The sequence below is a fragment of the Macrotis lagotis genome, chromosome X (genome assembly GCF_037893015.1).
Source record: "Macrotis lagotis isolate mMagLag1 chromosome X, bilby.v1.9.chrom.fasta, whole genome shotgun sequence".
NCBI lineage: Eukaryota > Metazoa > Chordata > Mammalia > Peramelemorphia > Peramelidae > Macrotis > Macrotis lagotis.
Genome location: NC_133666.1, coordinates 190,825,097 through 190,850,982, shown reverse-complemented (window position 1 = coordinate 190,850,982; position 25,886 = coordinate 190,825,097). Strand labels below are relative to the sequence as shown.

Below are 25,886 nucleotides of genomic sequence, written 5' to 3'. Positions count from 1 at the left end.
CCCAGGAAGCACTTAATAAATCTTTGTTGAATAGATTAGAATTTGGATTGCAGGTAGATGATTTGATTCAATTCTCAAAGGAAAGGTATAATTGTCAACCATCTTTTCAAATAGGATTGTACAGGTGTCAAGTCTCTGTTTTCCCCTTTTTTGGTCTATTGAGATGCAAAATTAGACATGACCCCAGTGTAAATGAAAAGGAGGTTGAGGGTCTGCATAGTTTGTTTCCATCATGACTGGAGTTCCCTGTACTTTTTTATGGTTTCAGTTCCTGGTCACACGAATCTGATTTTTTCTCATTGACCTTCCTCCATCTGTCATTATTTGCTTCTCTCAGTATTCTGTCTTGCTTACACTTAGTTTCCTCTTCTACCTGTTTGCTTGGATTAGCATTTCTATTTAGCTCCCCCTCACTCCCCTTGATCTCCTGTTACCACATGCTGCAAACACTAGCTTGTTGCAAGAACTTGACTAGAGTTTTGGCCGTGGGCCATTCTCTTCTGCCACACAGGGAACTTCATCATTCTTGGACTGGCCCATCAGTTTAGCACAACCACTCCTCTGTGGTTGGGGACTTCTTTCTGTAATAGTTTCCCCTTTGAAAGAGTTGGGATGTTATCTTCAGCGGGGATACTAAAACTCCTTTTGCAACTAATCTTTTTTTTTTTCATCCTAGTCAATGTCCCAGTACAATGTCCATTGGAAGTGAAGAAGGGAAACTTTTTCAAGAACTAAATAGCTATAAAGAATTAATTCTCTCTGAGCCACAATAGTAGGCCTGTTAACTGAGGAGTAAAGGATTGACAGGACACAATGAAGAGGTTAGCTCTGTTATGATTTCAGTTCTAACTGTTCTCAGAGTGGAGGGGATTGCATTCTAGTTAGGAGAAAACTTCATCAGAAAGAAATTTGCATGAACTTGAAAAATATTTCTTCCATTGTGAAATCCTCTAAGCTTCTCGCTCTATAACAACAAATTACGTGTTGTGTAACTACTCCTTTAAAAATTGTCCTGGGCAATGCTGTCATTAAAGGGTGGCTGTTCATTGGAAGGAATCAATTAACTCTCTGACACATTAAATGCCACTCACAGACCTGTTTCACAGGTTTCCCTGGAGGAAATATATTACATTATAATTTGGAAGCTGATGGAGTCAAAGTATCTGAGGCAAGTTCAGAGATTTAGGAGAGTGATCTTAACCTTTTCAGATCTTTTTTTTGGGGGGGGGGAGCTACCCTTTAAAGGATTACAATCTTCTTCAACCCTCTGAAGGCACCATGGTGGAACAAGAGCTGTTACTAGCATGCAGTCATCCTCCAGAAAATTGTAAGTTGCCAACCATGCTTTTCAAAATTATTTAAATAAATATGAAAGAAAGTTACCGATTTTAATTGTCCAGGTTATAAGGGATCCAGTTACTAAATGGACAAACAAGGAAGAAAATGTTAACATTTGTCTTGCCTTTCTGGTTTTGTGAAAGTTTTAATGATTAAAGAGTTTTTTTAATAGTTTAAAGAACCTATTTCCACAACACAAGTAATGAATGTGGGATTTCCAATTCACAAACTCTGAGTGCTTAGTTTAACAGTGGAAATGGCAGCAGAGATTTTTTTTCCCTTTAATTTCTTAAGTTGAGCAACAAGATAAGTTTTTTGGATGGAAAAGCAAGCAAGAACATTTATGGTCAAGATGTGGTTTTCATAAAGATAGATGTCTACAAATGCCCATTTTTCTTTCTCTAAAAACATAGAGCAAGTGTGAATAGAAAGCAATATGATCTATGATGAAAAAGGTTATCTATTACTGAACTTCAGTGGAAATAAATCAGTTTTATGGAGTAGAAAAAAGAATATCAAACATCAAAAATTTTAACTGTGTTCTCCTGGACAGCTTGTACTTTAGCTCATATTTGATGTTTTCTTTCTGTGGTTTGGGAAATTAGATCAACATTATTATTAATTTCGTGGAAGCAATCAGTTAGCTTGAGAGAAACCAAGAAAGTGTTGGTAAAATGTGAAATTAATGAATAGCAGACCTGTATAAAAAGAGAAAAAGAAAAAATATGGGGAGAGAGAGAGAGAGAGAGAGAGAGAGAGAGAGAGAGAGAGAGAGAGAGAGAGAGAGAGGGAGAAAAACTAAATAAGCAGTATAAGCAGTCAGGAGGGAAGGGAGGGAGGGAAGGAGATGGGGGGAGGGAGGGTTAACTAGGACAACCCTTTCAAAGGTCTCCTTGGTTTATTTTGACAACCTCAACAAAGTATTTTCATGAGAAATGTACTCATAGTGCATGAATCGGGTGTTCTGAAAAATAAAAATCAAGGCCAGGCTTGTTTGTGATGTCTACCTGATTTCTTTTGTAGCACCCCTTGGGGTTACAATTTAAAGCAAACTTTTTAAAGATACAGTAATTAGAAGAAAAAGTTGAGGGAAGAATGGGGATGGGGGTATGGATCACTGGGAAGAGATGAGAAAGAAAAGTTGAAAACTCATTTTTTTTCCTCTTTCCTTTTTTTCTTGTCATTTACTAAAATAATTTTGTTAACAATATATTTTAGTACTTGGTCCACTTAGTAAGTTTTTACCTCCTCGGCACTTAAGTTTATAATATTTTTTTTTTAATGCTTTAAATTCTTCAGGGTCCTTCCTTTTGCATGGATAAATGTTTTGAGAAAGAACAGATGTATTCACAGTTTGCACAAGGCTTATGCAGAACAAGGACTGGGAGTGCCTCAGCTTCCACATTCCCAGCAGCCAGTATAGCTCTATTTTCTCCTTCTCCCCCCCCTCAAAATGAATGGTATTCCCTGAGGCAAGGCGTGCTGGAGGATTTAGAGAAATCCTGGCTCCCCTCCCTGTGATCCTCCCAGCCCCTTCCACTTTAGGTGGAGGAGTTGGCTACCAGCCAGGATTGCTGACTATCATGGAATATTTGAATAATCCCACCTAGTTGCTTTCATAAAGTCTTCAATACTTTAGGAAGAGAAATTAAAGGGGCCTTAGTCCGTAAACAAGAAGGGATCAATTAATTGGATGGTTATCAAAAGGTTTTCCAGGGCACCAGGCACTTTTCTCTGGTTCATAGAGAAATTGGCAGATAATATATTATGATAATCATAACAACTAGCACTTACATAGTGCTCTAATGTTGACAAAGCACTTCATTTGATTCTCACAATGACCCTGTAAATTAGATGTCTTCACTATCATTTTACAGTTGAGGAAATTGAGCCTGAGAAAGATTAGGTGTTTGCCCAAGGTTACACTGCTACTAAGTGTCTGTCCTGACTCCAAGTCCAACCCTCTACCTAAAGCATCCATCTACCTCAATGAGCTCATTGTCTTCAGTTGGCAAGAACTTGAGGGGAAAAACTATGAAACATATTAAACTTGTGGGGGGGGGATTGGAATTGTCCATTGATAAGAGCCAGTTTTGTTTAATATCAGTTAAAAACACAGGCTATATAATAGGGATGTGTTGGAGCTAGTTCAAACCTGGTCAGGAGAACTATTTGTTTAATTTTCAGTGTGATATTTTATACCTCTGAAATGGGCAAATCCTATCAACCGGAGTTTGATTAATTCTTTTTTTTTTGATTGTCTAGATTTAAGAATGATGGCAAAAATGTTTATAATGCAAATTAAACTTAAAGGTATGTCTAGTGTACATGTTTTTTTTTTTGTCCAGAAACCCTGTTGTAAAATATTTATGTAACAACACACACCATACAGTCTCTCTATAGGAGTTGGCATCAATACTGAGAAGATAGAAGTACTTCTGAGATGATCGTATATGATAGCTTTATTAAGGATCCCATAATCCCATTATTGTGATGCCTTGATATCTTTTGGAAATTCCTGGAAATAAGAATTGTGTCTAAACACTGAAGGATCATATAGATGCCAAACTGGAAGTTGTTGGAGTTTTGTTGTTGATCTTTTTTTTTGTTTAGTTTGTTTTGGCATGTTTGTTTAATTTGGTTTTGGCCAGGAAAGCTATAGGTATCAGAAATTTGTTGAATTTGTAGCTTAATATTAATTAATAGTAGTAATAATGAATAAAAATAATAATTAATGATTTACAAACTAGAGGGTTTTTTAAAACCCAGAAGTAGACTGTCATCTAAAAATTTCAAGATTATGCATGAAGAATCCATTTTTAGGAGGGAAGATAATGTAAATGTTCTTTTGTCTGTTTTCTGAGGCAGGTAAACCTTCCAGATTTCCTAGAGAGAAAGTCAAAGAAAAGGGAAATACATGTAAAATAACCATAATTCCTTATATTAGATACAGACACTGCCCTCTCTTGGAGAAGGAATTAATCAATCAACATTTATTGACTTCAATGTGCCTGAAACACTCTACGAAGTACTGTGGGTATTAAAAAAATATATATTAGATATGATACCACCATGAGAGTAGGAAACATTCTCCTGGCAATAATAGTAATAAAAGCTAGCATTTAGGAAGCATTTTATGGTTTACAGAGCACTTTATAATTATCTCATTTTATTCCCACAACAACCCTGAGAAATAGTAACAATTATCATCTTCATTTTATAGATAAGGAAAGAGGTTCAGGGTCATAGAGTTCATAAGTGTTTGATAGCATATTTGAACTCAGGTCCTCCTGATTACATGCCCCTGCACCACCTAGCTGCCTCAGAATGTGACCATATCAATAGAACTATGAACTTTGTAGTCTCTGAATTAGATATTACAGCTAACTGCAATAACAGTGGATTCCACTATAGCAAAGCTTCTTATTCCTGAGTTTGTGAATTTTTTTATTATTAACATATTTTGAAAATTATTTTAATATAATTGATTTTGAGGGAAGTAAATGACTTAGTGTATTGAATACCAGACTCATATATCATCTTCCTGAATTTAAATCTAGCTTTGGATACTTACTAGCTGTGTGACCCTGGGCAAGTCATTTAACCCTATTTACCTCAGTTTCCTCATCTGTAAATTGAACTGGAGAAGGAAATGGTGAATTATTCCAGTATCTTTGCCAAGGAAACCCCAAATAGGCTCTTAAAGGGTTGGTTGTAGTTTGTTGCTGTTGTTTGCCCTTCATTCTTGGGTTGGGCATGACTGAAAAATGACCAACAATAATTTATTTCCTTTACAAATTTTATTTTACCCAATTAAAAATGTTATTGGAAGGAAAGTTCATAGGTTTCACAAGACTACTAAAGGGATGTATGTCACAGAAGAAATGCAAAACTCTTGACTTATATAGTATTGGTCTATTTGTCATTTCAGGGCATACTTTTGTCTTAGAAGAAATGTGAACTCTGATTGGCTCATGCTTGCTCTAAGAGAGAAATGATTTACCCTAGAGAACTCTGGCTGAATTGTTATTCTAAGAGTTGCAGGCATTGGCCACAGAGAGACAATGACTTATCCTAAAGATCCTCAGAGGACCTGAATTGGACATACCACATAAGTTAAAAATGAAAAAAAAAGCATCTATTAGAATACAGGAATACTTAGTATTGGATATTCACCACTAACTTGAGGAGATTGCCATAGATGATGTCAAGGTACCAACTATGATCCAAAAAGCTGTTGAAATAATTTTCATCTACATACTGATCTTAGGAAAGGTATATAAATAGAGACTAAAGGTGCAATGATTTGATAGCTCCGGAACAATGTCCTGAGTGAACATGTACACAAGTAGTAAGATAAATTTCCCAGTTACTCACAGTAGATATCACTGATGAGGAAAGACAAAACTAATCAGCTAAAATAAGCCTTTTCCACATCCCCTATAATGCCAGTGACTTCTGTCTAATTTATCCTGTCTGAAGTTTTTTGTGAGGTAGTTGTTTGCGTGTCTCCTCTTTTAATCTGTGAACTTCTTGAGAGTAGGGCTTTTTGGGGGTGGGATGGGGGTGGCTTTCTTTAGTTAGATGGGCTTTATTTAGTTAGAGAATAGGCTTGAAGTCAGTAAGATTCCACTTTCTGAATTCAAATCCAGCTTCTCTATGTGACCCTGGGCAACTCACTTAACCCAGTTTCATCTATGAAATGAGCTAAAGAAGAAAATGACAAACCACTCTACTATCTTTGCCAAGTCAAGATGAGCCAGAAACAACTGAAAAACAACTAAATAACAAAAAATTTCTCTAATACATAGCAATGTCAGGCACATGATAGGCACTAAATAAATGCTTGCTGAATTGACTTTGCTTGAAAAAAGAGAGTTGTAATAAACACAAGTTAGCTCCAAAGCTCCTTCAGATCCTGCCTCCAGCTTTATCCTATATCACCAAACTCGGTATTGATAATTCCAGGAAGAGAAAAGTCCTTTGAAGGATTTACATCCCTTGTACTGAGGAAATCCTAAATTACACTATTCTGGATTTTTTTTCAAATTTGGTCTTTGTTATCTTCACAATAAAAAGAAAGGAAAGGGAAAACACAATATTTACACAGATCAATAAATACAAGGTAACCTGAGAAAGGAGAGAGGCAGCTAGATGGCCAAATGAATGGAGGGCTGGACCAGCAGTCAGGAAGACCTGAGTTCAAATACAGGAGATTTTGAGTTTTGACTGGCAAGGTTACTTAACCTCTGTTTCCATTAGTAGGTAACTCAGTAGATAGAGCACTGAACTTGGAGTCAAGAAGACATTTGACTTCAGATACTTACTGGCTGTGGGATCCTGTTTTCCTTAATCTATTGGAGAAGTAAATGGCAAACTACTCCAGTATCTTCACCAAAAAACCTCATGAATAGAATTGACATACTTTGTCCAGAGTCATAAAGAATCAGAAACAATTGAACAACAGCAACAACAATGAGAAAGGGATAACCTTAGCATCTTTAAGAAGAGGTGACATAAGAACTAAACTGAAGGAAAGTAAGGATTCTTGGAATAGCAAGGAAGAGAAAGGGGTAAAGTGGAATTACCCTTCTCCAAGTTCTCCCTGAGGAACATAATTCAATTTGAGAAAGAGAGAAGAAAATTCTCCAACACTGGATACATGCAAAAATAGGTTGGCAGACTTTCTCCCTGCCCACCCTGTCTAGACTCGAGTCATTATTTTAGTGTTATTGATCATGGAGCAAAACTAAGTTGAGTATTCTAGCAGACAGAGAATCCCATAGAGCTCTGAGTTTGCTTAGTTCTATGTTAAGTGATTTCAGTGATCTCTCCAACAAAACCTCATTTCTAAAAGGGAACCAACTATTGAAGTTGAAACTTGATTTCATTGAAAATTTTCCTTCAATTCAATACAAATATTTATTAAACATATGCTGGGAATAAAGCTCTATTTTAAAAGCTTCACATTCATTCTTTCATGTTCTTAACAGCTCTGAAATCAGTAATTTAAGGTAAAAGTTAACCTACCTAGTGGTGAATTCATTGAAAGGTGCTTTTGAATGAATACTTCACTATTGAACCTATTTTGAAGGAAAATGAAATTAAGAAAACCTAAATTAGGCTAATAGCTATAATCCAAAGTAAATAGGTTTATTTTTTTATCTTAATTGAATCCAATGTAACATTTTAATAAATTTTGAGTGCTATAACCATTCCATGTAAAAAGTCTGTTTAATGAACTGAGCATGATTAGCCTAGAAAAGAAGATGGGAAGAATGAGAGAGAGAGACATGATAGTTTGTCTTAAAGTATTTGAAAGACACTACCATCCATAAGATAGAAAAAAGTTACTTTACTTGACTCCAGACCAGGGGTTTTTGACTGTGGTCAGTGAATTTTTTTTTCTTTTTGCATAACTAGGCAGCTAGGTGGTACAGTGGATAGAGCCAGACTGGAAGACTTGACTTCCTGAGCTCAAATAAGACCTCAGAAACTTACTGTGATTCTGGGCAAATCATTTTGGTTTCCTTTGTAATAATAACAGGTATTTCATTTTGTGCATTTACAAATGTCATTCTGGAGAGGTCCATAGATGTCTTTAGATTGATAAGTAGTCATTGACACTTGCTTTAGAGAGTAAAAGTTATTGGGAAATAGATTCTGAGTCAGCATGTGGTAAGTTTTTTTTCTCTTTTTATTTAATATTTATTCTCATTTTGTACAAATGTTTTTTATGCATTAATGAAATATTCTTGTTTAAAAGTAAATGAAATACCCCCTCCCCCCATAAATATAGACTCACTTGAGTGATAAAGTAAAGGGGAGAGAAAAAAAATTAAAATTAAAAATAATAGGAATAATTGCAGGTATGGTCAGGTGGCGCAATGGATGGAGCACCAGCCCTGGAGCTAGGAGCACCTGAGCCCACATCCAGCCCCATACACCCAACAATCACCCAGCCATGTGACATGCAAGCCACCCCAACCCCACTGCCCTGCAAAAACCAAAAAAAGAGACCCAAAATAAAATAAAAATAGTAATAATAGTAGTGGTGGCTGGGTGGCAGACAGAGCATTGGCCCTTGAGCCAGGAGCACTCAGGTCCAAATCCGGCCTCAGACACCCAATGATCACCCTGCTATGCGGCCCCAGGCAGACCACCCAGCCCATTTGCCCTGCACCCCCGCAAATAATAATAATAATAATAATAATAATGATAATAATAATAATGATAATAATAATGATAATAATAATAATAATAATAATAAATGTGCTTGAATCTTTGTTCCAACACCAACAACTCTGTCGCGGGTGGATCACATTCTTTATGATAAGTCCATCGCAAAAATTACTTCCATATTTTTCCACCATTGCCATTGCTGATCGCAACTCCCTCCTTTCTTATTTCTCCACTACCATGTACTATATTTTCCTCTCTCCTTTCACTCTGACTCTGCTGTAGGGTAGCTGAGTGGTACAGCAGACAGATCCCTGGTCCTGGGGCCAAGAGGCCCCGAGCCCCTATACCACCCCTTAGGCCCAGCATCCACCCGGCCCTATGGTCTTGGACAGGCTTTCCAATCCTAGCCCCTTGCAAGAAGTAAAAAAGAAAATGTGTTATATCTGACCATTCTCCCCCCATGGTCCATCACTCACATCACCCCCCTTCCCCCCTGTCCCCCTTTCTCCTTCTTACTCCAGATGCCTATTCCCCATTGAGTATATATATGCTGTTTCCTCTCCTAGCCACCTCTGATGAGAGCAAAGATTCCCTCATTCCCCCTTGCCTTCCCCCTTCCATATCATTGCAATAGCTCATTGTAATAAAGAAAAATCTTATTATATGAAATATCTTGGCCTATTCCCCCTCTCCTTTTTCTTTCTCCCATTACATTTCCCTTTTTTCTATTGACTTCATTTTTACACCATATTTTATCTTCAAATTCAGCTTTCTCCTGTGCTTCATCTATAAAAGCTCCTTCTACCTGCTCTATTAATTGAGAAGGTTCATATGAGTATTATCAGTGTCATTTTTCTATGCAAGAATATATACAGTCCATCATCATTAAGTCCCTCATATTTTCCCCTTCTCCTCCAATCTCTATGCTTCACCTGAGTCCTGTATCTGAAGATCAAACCTTCTATTCAACTCTGGCCATTCCAACAGGAACATTTGAAATTCCTCTGGTTCATTGAAAGTCCATCTTTTTCCCTGGAAGAGGACATTCAGCCTTGCTGGGTAGTTGATTCTTGGTTGCATTCTAAGCTCTTTTGCCTTCCAGTATATTATATTCCAAGCCCTATGAGCTTCCAATGTAGTTGCTTCTAAATCCTGTGAGATCCTGACCACAGCTCCACAATATTTGAATTGTGTCCTTCTGGCTGCTTGTAATATTTTCTCTTTGACTTGGGAGTTCTGGAACTTAACTATAATAGTCCTGAGGGTTGGTTTTTTGGGATCTCTTTCTTGGGGGGAATCGGTGGATTCTCTCCATTTCTATTTTGCCCTCTGCTTCTAGGATATCATGGCAATTTTCCTGTAGTAATTCTTTGAAAATGATGTCAAGGCTCTTTTCCTGATCATGACTTTCAGGTATTCCAATAATTTTTAAATTATCTTTTCTAAGTCTGTTTTCCATATCAGTTGTTTTTTCAATGAGATGTTTCACATTTTCTTCTAATTTTTCATTCTTTTGGTTTTGAAGTATTGAGTCCTGATTTCTTGTAAATTCAGCAATCTCCCTGAATTCTATTCTTTGTCTGAAGGATTTTTTTTCCTCAGAAAGTTTTCTTATCTCTTTTTCCATCTGGCCAATTTTGCTTTTTAAAGCATTCTTCTCCTCTGTAACTTTTTGAACTGTTTTATCCATTTGACCTAAGCTGGTTTTTAGCATGCTATTTTCTTCAGCATTTTTTTGGATTTCCTTGACTAGGCTGTTGACTTCATTTTCATGTTTTTCCTGCATCTCACTCATTTATTTTCCCAGTTTGTCTTCTAACTCCCTCATTTGATTTTCAAAGTCTTTTTTGAGCTCTGTCATAGCCTGAGCCCAATTTCTGTTTTTCTTGGAGTCTTTAGATGCAGGAGCTTGTGCTTCCTCATCTTCATACTGAGTCTTTTGATCCTTTTTGGGCTCATATGCAAAATATTTCTCAATGTTGTTCCTCTTTTTCCTCTGCTTGCTCATTTTCCCAGCCTGAGCCTGGTTTTGGGGTGCTTCCTGAGCTTTTGAGCATTATTGGGATACCCCCCCCCCATGGATCTCCATGTGTGAGGCTCTGTCTTCCCTCCTGGTTTGTGAATGATCATAAGCACACCCCTCTGGGGGCTGAGGTGGGGGGGCCATGCTGTTGTGGGGGGGGCCTAGACTGCAATTAGGATCTGAATGTGGTCAGAGCCCCAGAGTCCTGTTCCAGGGACAGAGGACAGAGCTTGGCAGTCTCTCTCCACTCCCCTCCCTAGGCTCAGCACTCATGCCTGGGGGCTCCTGCTTACCAGCTCTGCCTATTTCTGGTTCCTAGATCTGAGCTGCCAAAACCACGCTGTGGGCTGAGTGCCCTGAGGGCTGGGCTTCATGAGCCATCTCTGGCAGAGGCCCCCCCCCCCATCCCCCAAGTTGTGCCCGGTGCTCCCCAGGGTGTAGGTTAGGAAACTGCCCCTGCTGCCATGAGCCGTGGCTCCCAGAACCCTGGGGATACCTCCAGGAGGCTGAAGTTCCTTCGCTCTGGTGGGCTGCCCCTCTAACCTCATGGAGCAGAGCCTTTCCACTCTTTTCCAGTTACCTTGGGCTGGAGAATAACCTCACTGGATCCCTCTGTGGATTCTGTCTCTCGAAAATTCAGTTAGAGTCCTTAGTTTATATGTTTGGAAATATTGGAGGGAGAGTACCCAAGAGACGATCCTCTCCTGTAGCCATCTTGGCTCCACCCCCGAAAAACAATATTCTGAAGAGGAGTCAACAGACTTTGGCATTGTTAAAAAGAATCATAAAACCCCCCAAATTTAAGAACCCCTAGGTTAGATGTTTTCTATTATCTCTTTTTCTTTTTGTTTTTCTCTTTTGCAAGGCAATGGGTTTAAGTGACTTGCCTAGGGTCACACAGTTAGGGAATTATTAAGTGTCTGAGACTGGATTTGAACTCAGACTCCTGGGCTAGTGCTCTATCCATTGAGCAACCTAGCTGCCCCTCTACTATCTCTTGCAATTCTATATCCTATGAGAATTCTTTCCTGCTGAGATAGCATCTTCTAGTCCTTATTGACCTAAATATTTTGCTATTAAATCTCATTGAAAAGTTTTAAGGCCAGTGATGCATGAGAACCATTGTAATAGCATTCAATCAATAAATATTTATTGAGTACTTACATACTGACTCATCTTCAAAATTGGTGAGGGAATGACTCAGATAGAGGATATAATTGCCATATGGAGTAAAGGGAGGAAAATGGCATTATTTTAGGGCCATGAGGGATTCCTTTACCTGCCTCCCACATATCTCCCTTTTCTTCATTTTGTCTTCCTGTCTGACATAATAATTAGGGCTTCATTCTTCCTGAGTTAATAAGCTTCCTTTTAAAAATAAAGCCACCTCCAAAGTCTAACAGTTTAACTGGATTGTCACTTATTACCACCTTAGTATTAATTCATTTCTTCCTGACACGAATCTTAAAGAAATACATTAAGGAAATTATCATTTGAAGAAATATAAGTTTGATTTTTTTTTAACCTGAAGTGAGGCAGGAGATTTAATTCTCCTATCGACTAATATTCTAGGCAAGTGCAGAAGGGAAAGAACCCTTATCTTAGAATGAGAATTCTTGGATTTACATAATACTTCTTCAATTTGCTATCATTTACTATCTGTTCTTCATATATGGAAATATTGAAGCACATTTGTTGGTGTTTATTAAGTCATAATAAATAAAGAAAATATAAAAATAAGTCATTCCATTTAAAAAATAAGAGTACTGGCTTTGGAGATAGAGGACCTGACTTTAAATACTACTTCTTATGTTCACTTCCTCAAATAAGTCATTTAAACTATCTCAGTCTCAGTTTCTTCAAATAATAAGATGTGACTAGAGGCTTGTGGGATAAAACAACTAATCTGGTAGAGTGATGATGAGAGGCAGCTTGATAGAGTGGGGGAGAGAACCAGACTTAGAATCAGGTAGATTTGGGTACAGATTTAGCCACTGAGATTATATAAACTGTGAAAATCTAGGCAAGTCCCTTAACCTCTTAGTTCTAAACAACTCTCGAAAGTCTCTAAGAAGATCTTCATCAATGGTTCCATCATGAACTCTCCATAGTTACTAAATTACATTTTGATCCCTGGTACCCAGTTAAAAATGCAATATATATATATATATATACATATATATATATGTATATTTCCATATATATAGATTTTCATAAATGCATATTTGTGTATAATACACTTATAGATGTATATTGTGTATATATATATACAATAAATGTATAATCTATACATATGATATATGCACACACACACACACACACACACACACACACACACACACATGCTCACATCTATAATACATACCTGCAAAGGACCAGGCTCCCTAAATAGAAGACCTGAGTAACTGTCCTGGATCTATTAAATAACTGCGTGACAATGGTAAAATAATATTTGATATTTCTGATCCTTTTCTCAGTTATGAACCAGGAATAATAAAATAGTTGCACTAGAGAAAAGGAGAAGTTGCACTAAAGAAAAAATTCTTTGTAAACCAGAAACGGATAAATAAGTATGAATTATTCCTATTCTTGTTATTTAATAGAGAAGAATCATGATAAGGTGCTAAATGACAAGGAATAACTCAAACATAACTAAAAGGGATGTCATGAAATTAGCGAGGATGGGGGAGATAGAGGAGAAAAGGTTATTTTTAAGTTTAGACCCTAAGGACATTAAAAATCAATCATATGGCAATCAAACTGTGTAAAAAATAAATGAGGCTTCTGTGAGAATATATAGTACAAATTATTTTATAGTCACTATTTTTTAAATTTTCATCAAACTGGTTTGCAATCAGTTTGTAAGTCAAAATGTTGCTTCTGCATTCTCTGAAAATTCTATAAAAATAGCCCTCAATTTAGGAAATCGTTACATTGTAGTTACCCAAATTTGCCACTAGATGGCAAAAGGGACCAGTAACTTCCACTTGCATAATCCCCATAATAGAAACCAACTAGATTGGTTGCTCTTTGTTGGTCTAATCATGCAGTTACAACTAGGGTGGATCTTAGGGATCATTCTAATCCAAGCCCTCCATTTTACAGAACCTCAGATAGGTCAAATGATTTGTCCAAGGTTACCCAGAAAATTAGCAACTAGTTAAGCACAGATGGGTTTGGGTATGTTTGTTTTCAAAACCCTGTTTTATTGGAAGAAGAGCTTAAATACATCACATAGCATTAAAACTAAAAGCAAAACAAAACAGAAATTGTTTTATTCTTCAGACATAATTGCTAGTATGTTGTGAGCCTTACTGTTACTATATGACTATTCTGATACAATAGGTCAAAATTTGTTTGCTTGTTTAAAAGTTTAATTCAGGGTAAAAAATGACCTCACAGCAAGGTGTTCTCTACATCCAAAAGAGGACTGACTATTCTAATCAGATAAGACTGAACCTTCCTCAAAAAATAAAATGTCTTTTCAAAATGAAATTCTTCCTTGACCAGGGGCAACGCACCAAAGGAATCTCTATTCTGCTACCAAAGCCTTGGTGATGGTATGTGAGATGTGGATCAACCTAAGCTATTTTCCTTCTGAACCTTATTAAAGTAAGGGAATGGGGTTAAGTGGCTTGCCCAAGGCCATACAGCTAGGTAATCATTAATGTGTCTGATATCAGATTTGAACTCAGCTCCTCCTGACTCCAGGGCTGGTGCTCTATCCACTTCACCACCTATCTACCCCTACAAACTTATTCTTTAAGCACACAGAAGGATTAGGAATACAAACCAGACCTGTAATTTCATTAGTAGAGGGAATCTCTAGGTGATGAAACTCTCTAGTAGTACAAATGAGAACTTTTTCTTTGGAGTCTTACTTAACCAAAGCACTGACAAATTAAGCTGCACATGGAATAAATGCCAGCAGCAAAATTTGAACACTGGTCTTCCTGACTTTGAGACCTACCTACTCTCTCCACACTAGCATGTGACTTTTTGAATGTATAAAATATTTAAATTATTGCAATTAACTGCTGGTTAAGTGTGTTCATTCATCTTGGAAATCATATCATTTAATCGATTTTATAGATTTTTATAGATTAAGAAACAAAGGTCTCTTCTTTTTTTTAATATTCTTTGTTATATATAGAATGGCTCTCTGGAAGAGGTGAGAAGGCAGGGGAAAATCTAAGCAATGAACAAACAAAATGTATCTATAAAATTTATTTAAAAAACAAATAAACAACTGAAACCCAGAGAGGAAAAGTGACCTGCCCCCAAATCACCAACTCAAAGGACAGAGCCAGGATCCAAATCAATGTTTTCTGACTCCAAATTCAGTACAATTTTCAATTGTATCACATAGCTGCTTCTGGAAGTTCCCCTTTACTATGAATAATTAAAGACAATTTGTTTTGAGTGTAACGGAGGTTGTTAGGATATGTGCTTTTAAGGTCCAAGGTAAACTCCTGATAGCTATTTCTTATAGGCAAAAGTGGACTCCAAGTCTTATAACTAAGACTTGATCCCCTTCCCACTAAATGTCATTTCCACAATGAACACATAAAGCAAATAGCAAAGAAACTCATTTATCTAAGTCAATAGCAAAACAAATCAGAGAAAATATTCATATGAGATTATATTCCAAATGATACACAGTAAAAGAGCTCTTCTATTGGAAGTCAGCTCAACCGAGAGAGTCTCAGATCTCATGCTAAAGAGAAATCCCCTTAAGTCTCTAGTGTAGGAAGTTGGGGATAGGGACATGGTGAAGATTGCCAACTCTCATCAGTTTCTTCCTAGAGTATTTTTCTCCCTTCTACAACCCGAAGGGGGATTGGCAATGATGTCTTGAAGAGGCAAAGAAAATGAAGAGACCTCTTCTTTCTCCTGCTCCCATGCCCCACTCTTTCACAAACACAGCATTGATCTGCATCATCTAGAAGAATCCCATACCAATGGGCTTTGGAACTTAGGTTACATGAGTAAATGTCTTCAAACATTTCTACTAGAATTCTATACCATATAAAAAAGAGAACTAAAAAAATGGGGAAGCTAGGTGGTACCGTGTATAGAGCACCGGCCCTGGAATCAGGTGGACCTGAGTTCAAATTTGATCTTAGACACTTAATAATTACCTAGCTGTGTGAACTTGGGCAAGTCACTTAACCCCCACTGCCTTGCCAAAAAAAAAAAACACCTAAAAAACCCCAGAATTCTATACTATACCAAACTCCTAAATTGAACTATTTCAGTAGATCATAAATTTCTGATAACCAGAAGTTTTCAAGAGGAGGCAGTGTGACCCACTTGATAGGAATGTTATTAGAGATGAATTTTTCAGATACAGGTTGTATTAGATACTTCCTAAAGTCCCATCTAATCCTGCAGATTTTGAGACTCTTGACTTGAGGATCAGACTGGGAATTATAGGAGATGACTGCGTTACTAAATATATGTGAGGTCTTATAGATTTTACTTTCCAGATTCTAGATTTTTATTTTCAAATTTGTCCTTCCATCTATTCTTCTTTCTGAATTTCCCTTACATGCAAGCCCTATCACATTTAATATATAGATCAACAGGAATCAAAATGGAGAGGGGAAGAAGAAATGCTCTCTTACAGGTATAGAAAATACATTTAGGGAAGCTATTCCTGAATGACTTGAATTTCATTTTCTTTCTTTTTTTTTTCAGTTACATGCAATTACCTTCATCCTTTTGCAAGCTTTTAAGTTCTACATTTTTCCACTACCCTCTCTTCCCTCCCCCATTTCCATGATAATGAGCTATCTGGGTATAGGTTGTAAAATTTAATTGTGTTTATCATATTTCCATATTAGTCATGTTGTAAAAGAAGAATTAGAATTAAGGGGGGAAAAGTCATGAGAAAAATAGAAAAAACATAAAACAAGTTTTAAAAAGTAAATGTAGTAGAGGCAGCTAGGTGGCGCAGTGGATAAAGCACCAGCCCTGGAGTCAAGGGCACCTGGGTTCAAATTCAGCCTCAGACACTTAATAATTACCTAGCTGTATGGCCCTAGGCAAGTCACTTAACCCCATTTGCCTTGCAAAAAAAAACCTAAAAAAAAGTAAATGTAGTAGACAAGTGTTAAAATATAAGAAATGAGTCAGTACAAATGTTGTGATACCTATCTACCTAATAACATCCGTAAACATCATATACACATAAACTAAACAGGACAACTCAATATAACTAATACACTATAAAAGTTTTTATCAATAAGATCTTCCCATAGTAAGAACCTTTCTTTTTCTGTCCCAGGCATGGACTTTCTTTGTCAATCTTTCCAATGGTTTCTTTAAAAAAAAAACAACTCTCATCTAATGGAAATCTGCACATTTATCAAGAACCTCTCTAATCCATTTTATTTTCTGTCTACTAATCATACTTCACTAAGAACAATATTTGACTCGTCATGTCAGTTTTGTTATAATCATTTGAAAGGCATTATTTTTCACAGTAGCGGCGACACAAAGTTTGGGGGTAATGATGGTTTTCCTATAGACCCAGAATACTATACCAACATGATGGAAATAGCACTTGGCTAGGAGGCAGATTTAGTCTTATTTGCCACTTTCTTACTCCCTGATTTTAGGAAAGTCACAACCTCCCTGGGATTATTTCTTCATCTTTTATAATCTCTAGCCACCAGGGGAGAACCTGAGAAAATTTAGGCTCAAAGTAGTATCCTATGTTGCTATAGTTACATTACCATGGTAACCACATACATGTAGTTTAAGCCCACCAGGTAGGGTACTACAATGAAGTTTCCTTCTTCTCTTCTCATCCCCCTCACCTCCCAGGGGTTAATTTTTTTTATTTTTATGTGCAAGAAAAAGCTTGCTTCTCAAAGTCTCTTATCCAAAGCTGTGTTTTGCTTTGCTTTGCTTTGCTTTGTTTTTCTTTTTCACTCAAAGTGCACTGCTTTATGACTTAATTTTTTCCAGAAAGTAGATAAAACAAATCTAGTAATATTATCTGTAAGACTTATAAAAGATAACTCAAAAAAAGATGACTCTGTGGGGCAGCTAGATGGTGCAGTGGGTAAAGCACCAGCCCTGGAGTCAGGAGTACCTGAGTTCAAATCCTACCTCAGACACTTAATAATCACCTAGCTGTGTGGCCTTGAGCAAGCCACTTAACGCCATTTGCCTTGCAAAAACCTAAAAAAAAATGACTCCAATCCTTTGTCATCTTCTATGGCTTTCCCCCAGCTCATTACTGCTAAACAAAGTATCTCTCATCCCTTTCCCTTTTACAAACTGTGGGCACAATAATAAACCAAATTCAGTATTAGTCTCTGATAAAGTTTTTATTAAGTGTACCAGTAATATGTCCATTAGAATTACGTGTGCATTTTGAAAAACACAGAAAATTAAATCAAAGCAAATAAAGAAATAAAAAATACTTCTCTTTGACTGCAGTGCCTTGTCTTGCCTCCCAGAGACAAGAAATGGAACAAGAAGTGAAAGAGCAGGAAAATCAGCTCTTTTCTGGAGAAAGAAAAGAAGAGGGATACTCTTATCCTCCCTGCTTATTCATTGATCACCAATGCAAGGCACTATCTTATTCCCTAGCTCATAGCTGACCACTGCTATCTCTAAATACCCATGAGCCTGGAAGACCCCATACATCTCAAACACATCCTCACAGTCCCCCTAGCTCAAATTTATGACAACTTCTTTCTATCTTCCATATTCCAATAAGAAAAGAAGTCTAAAATCAAGGGCAGACCCTGACCTTGCTATTGAGCATAACTCTCCTGAGTCTTGAGTCATTTGTTCCTTTGTGGGCAGGACCAAAGATAAATTCCAAATCTATCACTATGATTATAAAAACACATAGGCATTTGTTTGCAGCAAATACATTCAGAATTCCTCTGAACCATAAATTCTTATAAGCCTATAATAGTGCCCTAGTTAGTAAATCCTCTGAGAACCAATATCCTTTATAATGAAGTTGGTCATATTAAAAAAATCTTCAGAAATTATGCAGTGTGGTTTAAATAAACATCATACAGTTGGCAACCTACACATGAATGAAGCTACACTAGAAAATTATACAACTACTTTCTCTCCTGGCAAACTTAAAAAAGTCAGCCAGCCTGTGAATTAAAGGGGTATGTTTGCTTACAGTATCTTCCAGCTCTACTTCCTGTCCATTTTCATCTTCACAACCCTGGTTGCCACTGACTGGATGTATGACCTTGGAGCAAATCCTTTGGGCCTTCTCCAGAGTACAGGGGAGGCAAGTGTTGATGCCAAATGACTGAGCATGCTTTATATTATACTCCCTTTCAGTCTTCAATATCAGACTCAGTTCTAAGCCACCAAACATAGTTTCTAGCTCATCCCTTCTTGTGCCCCATTTTCGGCACACCCAGACCTATGATTTCAGAGATGAAGAAACTCCTTACATCAAAGTAGCTGGCAATGGTTCTTCAGTTCACTCAGAGAGTCTCAGAGAATTGTCTAGGGCTTTGCTAAATTAAGCAACGTGTAAGGAATCACACAGCCAATATGTCTCAGAGGAAAGACTCCAATCAAAATCTTCAGGTTTCTGAGACAGTTTCTCAGTCTGTCATGTCGTTTTGCCTTCCTAGAGAATATGGTAAGTAGTATGGCTTAAAAATGAAATAACTGTTTTTTGAAATAATTTTATTATTGTTGTTTATTCATTTTGGTGGTATCTGACTCTTCATGATCCCATTTGGGATTTTCTTGGCAAAGATACTAGAGTGCTTTGCCATTTCCTTCTTTAGCTCATTTTACAAATAAGAAAACTGAGACTAATGTGATTAAATGATGTGCCCAGAGTCACATAGCTAGCAAGTGTCTGAGATTGCATTTGAACCCGGGAAGATGAGTCTTCCTGACTCCAAGCCTAGCACTCTGTCCAATGTATCACCTATCTACCCCAACTTGGAAAAATAGCTCTCCTTATAAAATGCACCATTTATGGGGTTAGACATTATAAATATTTTTTAAAGTTTATCATTTTTATGTGCATTTTTAGAATTTTTGAGTTTCAAATTCTCTCTTACCCTCCAGCCCAGTAAGCAATATGACACCCATTATATATTGACATTATATTTTAATAGTTAGGACTGTTTAGCAGTTTCTCTAATAACCAACTCCAGTAGAACCAGTTCAAACACAGACTAGTCTAAAATCCTATTCATTCATACTCAAATATTTATTAGATATCTGCTAAATGCAATATACTATACTAGGTGCTAAATATACAGAAATACACATACCTTGCTCTCAAGTTGCTTATAATTGAATGGGGGAGAAAGATACATGTGTGTATATGTGTGTATGTATGTATGTATGTATTTATAATACAAAAGGGCAATTGTATCAAGACAGATGTCAGGAAAAGTGAGAGATTTGGAAAGGGAGAGATTGCTTGCATCTGGGGGAGGGAGAGGTTGGTGGGGAAAAAAGTTTAGATCTCTTGCAGTTAATCATGTAATTTGATCAGCCTGAAGAGTTGAGCCAGGAAGAACTTCTAACATTAGAATTTAATGGACATTAGCACGACATAATTTAGATCTATAGAGCAAATAATTCAGTGTATTGAATATTTCTGTTATAGGTTTATAGCAAAATGTAAAGTTAGAAGAATTGAACAAAATACTATGGTACTGGGAAAAAAAGAAAGAAATCAATCACTTAATTTACATGTTCCTCCTTAGAATTCTTTGAAATGCCAAGAATAAGCATAAACTATAAAGGCATAGGAGCAGAAATGACCTTGGAATTCTTTGGTTCCCAAGAAAACAAGAGTTTCTTTAACAATTTGATCATAGTTATATTCCAAAGAAGACATCATTCTTTCTTTCTTTATTTTTTTAGGTTTTTGCAAGGCAAACAAGGTTAAGCAGGTTGCCCAAGGCCACACAGCTAGGTAATTATTAAGTGTCTGAGACCAGATTTGAACCCAGGTACTCCTGACTCCAAGGCTGGTGCTTTATCCACTATGCCACCTAGCCGCCCAAGACATCATTCTTAAAGAGTAACTAATGGTACTTCCATGTTACCTGCCATCTTGTGACAGAGCACAACTCCAACATCAAAAAGTGCAAAAATTTTTAGGGACCTCAGAGTCCATCTAGTTTTACCCATACATGTAGTAACACTTTGGGATATCCTCCCAAAATCACACTCATAGGTCAGGTCCCATTGTCCCCTACAAATACAAAGGTATTGTGACTCAGTTCTTCTTAGACCATAGTTCCCAGCAGAGGTGTGAATTTCTCATGGAAATTCATACCCATACATGTGGGTACTCTGTCTAAAGGAATACAAATTTTAATTGCTGAAACCTCCCAAGATATCTTGGAGTTTGGGGAGGAGGTGGTGGCGCTAGATGTTTTCTTTCTTTTTTCTATTTCCAACTTATTTATCCTATAATTAAAAAAAACTGGGATAATTAACTCTTTTGTACCATGTAGTTTCATTTATAACTTCTTGAAATAGAGTTCTGAAAAATCAGACTTTGATAAGGTCCATTGGAATTCAAATAAAGCTATTTATCTATACCTTTAAACATCCTGACTCTCACAAATTGAGAGCTCCCAGACCAAGCCTCATTTGCTCATTAGTTGAGTTTTGATGGCTCAGAATGAGAGTGTTTCTGTTCTAGCCAGAAACTCTGAGGGTCTTCCCCTCTAGTATGATTTTTTTTCTTTTGAGAAAGAAAATAAGACCATCTTTTTCTTCACTTCTTACCTCTGAACAGGTATAGCCTCAAACAAATAGACCCGGTAAAAATCTTGGCTTTAAAAGGTCAAGATCTCTCATTGTATGGGGACATCTCCAGTGGTCCTGACCTATATCTTGCCTCTGGAGTCAGATGACCCAACAGGAAAGAATGAGTCCAGTACCTTTGCACAGTCTTGCCTCAATTAAATTCAATTCACTTGCAAGTCTAGGCATTACTCTCCTGATGTCATTGGTCCTCTTTGAAAGCAAAGGACTGGTAAAAAAAATGCTGGTAAAAGATTAACAATCCACACTCCAAAAATATGCCCAGGACACACTTTCAAGTTTCCAACATTTTTCTCCATTATTTTCTCAAGTGTAGACAATCAACAAAACATCCAATCAAGCCCCAATTTATAGCTGAGTTGTCAATGCTCACACTCAAAATTTAACAATCAGCTTATTTTTTTGAACTGACTCTAGCACATGATGGGTTCCCAAATCACCATTATCACCATTACCCCATTCTCCCAAGATGTTTACCTTCAAATAATCTGAGGATACTATTACATTCAAAATAAAGGCTTTTTCAGAAGTGGCATTAGAAGATTAGCCACAAAGCATCTCCCCCATAAACCTGAGGTACAATCTCTTAAAAGTACATCCAAAAACTGGCAGGAAGAATAGATACACAGAGTAAAGAAGTGAGCAACTGAAGATTTGTCTCCACTGAACACTCCATCAGTAGACTGAACTTTTCTCTTTCAACTGAAGTTCCCCAGAAGAATGCTCTTTTAGCCAGTTTCTTTTGGAAAACCAACAACCCAGATGGACCCTGAAGAGGTCTCTAGTTTTGCTCCTTCAAATATGGGACTTTGAGATCTCCCATCTCCTGATTAGGAGAATCTTAGCCCCTGTGACTTTTAGAGAATAAAGCAGGATAAGTACAGGTAACTAAATTCCTTAGTCAGTTTTTTTCTTTTCACCTCTTTCCTGGTATGAGTTTAGTCCTCTTAATCATAAACTTCATCTTAACTTATCATGAGGATCTGATACATTTCCTAAATTTGTATTTTTTCAGGCCAGGCCATAATCAGGCAAAGTCATTTCCAAAACCATGAAACACCTTTGAAACTCCTGATTTTCTTGGAGTTTATTTAAAGTTTCTACCAAAAGGTTAAAAAGGTACAGAGAAATTTTGTTCCCAGGAAATATGGTCATTGGCTCTGTTGATTATTCAATAAAATTCTGACCTTTCCATTTACAAATACTGTCTCCCAAGTCTTCAGATGTCCAAGTATGAAAGTGGCTTTGTCTGAGACCTAGACATTCATGAAAAGATAGCTAGATACAGAGTCCTGGACTTAGAATGAAGAACACCTAAATTTGCATCTTGCTTCAGACACTAAGTGAGTGAAAAATCACTTAAACTCTCTCAGTTTCTTCATCTGTAAAATGGGGTAATAATATTCACTACCTATATTCCCACCATTATTATGAGAATTAATTGGGATACTACATTTATAGTATTTTGCAAATCTGAAAGTGGTTTATAAATGTTAATTGTCATCCTCCTCTTCCTCCTCCTCTTCCTCTCCTATAAAATAATGGCAAAGTGTTTAAATGGGAACATTAACAGACTAAAAGATGATTAGAGTAAGAAGGAATCTTAGTAAACATTTAATTAGAGGTGTCAGAGGTATCCAAATTACACAGCACCTGCAAAAAGTTGTGGGCCAGACCTTAACAAGATTAAAATCTAATCAGGAAATGTTTAATAAAATGAATAAAAATGTAATATAATATAGATAAGGTTAATATGTGATTTTCTAAATCAATATGCAGCCAACAGAGATCAGTTTCTCTTTGGGTCTTGAAGTTACTGGTCTAGGCCAATTCTTTCATTTTCCTGATGAGAAAAATAAGACCCGGGGCGGCTAGGTGGCACAGTAGACAGAGCACAGGCCCTGGAGTCAGGAGTACCTGAAAAAAAAAAGGAGCATCTCTGTTCAAATCCGGCCTCAGACACTTAATAATTACATAGCTGTGTGGCCTTGGGCAAGCCATTTAACCCCATTGCCTTGCAAAAACCTAAAAAAAAAGTAAGACCAGCAAAAGTTTATCTTTCTGGCCAAGATTACAGCTAGTTAGTGGAAGACTGGAATCTAGTTTTCTTACTTCCTGATAGCTGTCCACTACATCAATGTTATCAAACTCAAACAGAAACCAACTGAACCATTCACAAGTACCCCTGACTTAGAATATAAACATTATTTATGTTCTATTGCATTTTTATCTAGTTTGTTAAATATTTCCCAATTACATTTTATTCTAGTTCTTGCTGTACTCTGGAGTGTTGCTGGCAAGGGTACTTGGCATCTCTGTATTTACACCATATTGCTTCAGGGTAAACTCTAACTTCACGAAGATTTCTTTTATCAAAACAAGAATGGAAAAGATTTGGTGTGATATTCATATGTGCCTCTCTATTGCAAGTGCTACCTCAAAAAGGCACTAATGATTTAATCAGCAGATACCTTTTTTCTAAGTCTTCATCCTCAACTTTTCTGCAAAATTTACTCCCATGGACAAGTCTTTCTTTTTTTTAAATGAAATTGTTAGAATATAACTTACAATTTGAAATTATCTACAAATATAGGGCTTATTAAATGATCATGGTAGAGGTTAGGAAAATTACCTTTTTGTCTTTGTATCAACAACATGTGATTTTTAAATTTTTATTGATATCTGTTCTTTTTACATCATATTTGTTTCCAAGTACACCCATCTCTCCTAATCAGTGAATTATGTTTTGTAATGAAGACTAAAAAACAAAAAATATAGTTTAGGAAAACTAAGACATCAATCATTTCTGAAAGTATATGCATTGCTCCATGCCTATAGTCCCCTTCTCTACAAAGAAAAGAGGGATCATTTTAAAACTGATTCTTCATGGCCAAGTTTAGTCATTAGTAATATTTGACTTTTGTTGTTCTTTCCATTTATATTGTTGTAAACATGGAGTGGGAGGTAGTTAGGTGACTCAGTAAATAAAGTGTTAGCCCTAACTGAAGTCAGGCAGGTCTGAGTTCAAATATGACCTCAGGTGTCATGGTTGTGTGATCCTGGACACATCAATCTCTGTTTTCCTTAATCCACTGGAAAAAGAAATGGCAAAGCACTCCAGCATTTTTGCCAAGAAAATCTCATGAACGGTACAAGTTATGTTATGGTTTATGAGACGACTAAGAGCTAGATATAACCAAACTGTAACCGGTGTGTGTATTGTTTTCCTGATTCTATTTACTTCATTCTGTGTCAATTTTCCCAGGATTTTCTGAATTTTTCTTACATTACATTTACATCTACCTTTAGCTACATTACATTAATGTACCACAACTTATTTAGTCATTCCCCAACCAAAAGATATCTTTTTCCTAGTTCTTTTCCTTTCTTACTGCTATGAATATCTTGGTGTATATGGAACATCTCATTTTGTTTCTTAATGGAGAATGTGCCTACCAGTAGGACATCTGGGTGAAAGTTTGTCATTTTTTTAGTCTAATACCAAATTGCTTTCCAGAATGGGTGGATTAATTGGCTGTTTCAATCATGCATTAACATTCTAGTCTCCCTCAAACAACTTCAATATTGATTATTACCATATTTTGTTATCTTTGCCAATTTCCTGGGAGATGAAACATCTGAGTTTTTATTTGTCTTTCTAATTTTAATTAAGGAATTGGAGCAATATTTCTTACATTTATTCACAACTGATGTTATATCATTTGAGGATTGTTCATTTCTATCCTTTGAACACTTATCTATTGGGGAGTATATCTTAGTTTTAAGTATATCTGTGTTAGTGCCGTATATATGATACATATCAGACCCTTATCAGAGATATTTGATATACAGATGTTTTTTCCTCCAATCAACAGTTTTTCTTTGTAGCCTAAGGACGTTGATCTTGTTCATACAAATTCCTCTCAATTTAATGTAACAGAAATGATCTATTATATCTTCTCTGACTTGTTTGTTCAATAACTTTCTCTAGCCATAGTCATGGAAGGTATTCGATCTGGTTCTCCATTAATTTTTTCATGCAGTGATCTTTAATATTTAGATTTTATATCTATTTTTGACTTATTGTTGTGTAGAATGTATGATGTTGCTCTAAACTTAATTTCTGCCAAACTGTTTCCCTATTTATCTAGAAAGTCCTGGGATATTGATTCCTTATCTGGTCTTTTATGTTAATCTACTTTGGGGTTTGCTTTTTTTTTTATTGGCTTTTTGTTTTATTGTTTAGCTTTGTTTTTTTTGCAAATATCAGATAGTTTTAATGCTTACTGTTTTAGAATACAAGTTGAGGATGGAAGTGCTATTTCCCCTAATTCCTTTTTTTTCATTATTTGCCAGGAGATTCTAAATATATTGTACCTCTATGTGAATTTTGTTAGTTTGTATAGCTCTGAAATCTCTCTGGGAAATTTGATTGAAATAGCTCTAAACATATGTCAATTTGGATAGCAACATCACCTTTGATTATTCCTTTAATTTGTTATCAATAAGTTATCTAAAGTTGTCAAAATATTGTAGGAAA

General features: G+C 36.5%; 1 protein-coding gene across 3 annotated transcripts in view; it reads left to right on the top strand.

The window, feature by feature from the left end:
* The first annotated feature begins 1,101 nt into the window (after positions 1–1,101).
* Positions 1,102–25,886, top strand: part of PTPN3 (protein tyrosine phosphatase non-receptor type 3) — a 291,839-nt gene continuing 267,054 nt past the window's right edge. The window contains exon 1 of one of the 3 annotated variants that reach the window (XM_074208223.1): positions 1,102–1,327. In XM_074208223.1, coding sequence (XP_074064324.1) covers positions 1,279–1,327 — 49 coding nt within the window. In that variant the 5' untranslated portion in view covers positions 1,102–1,278. Of the gene's footprint in view, positions 1,328–17,978; positions 19,182–25,886 lie in introns of those variants that run through there. The other 2 variants (XM_074208222.1, XM_074208224.1) reach the window with 2 other exon arrangements.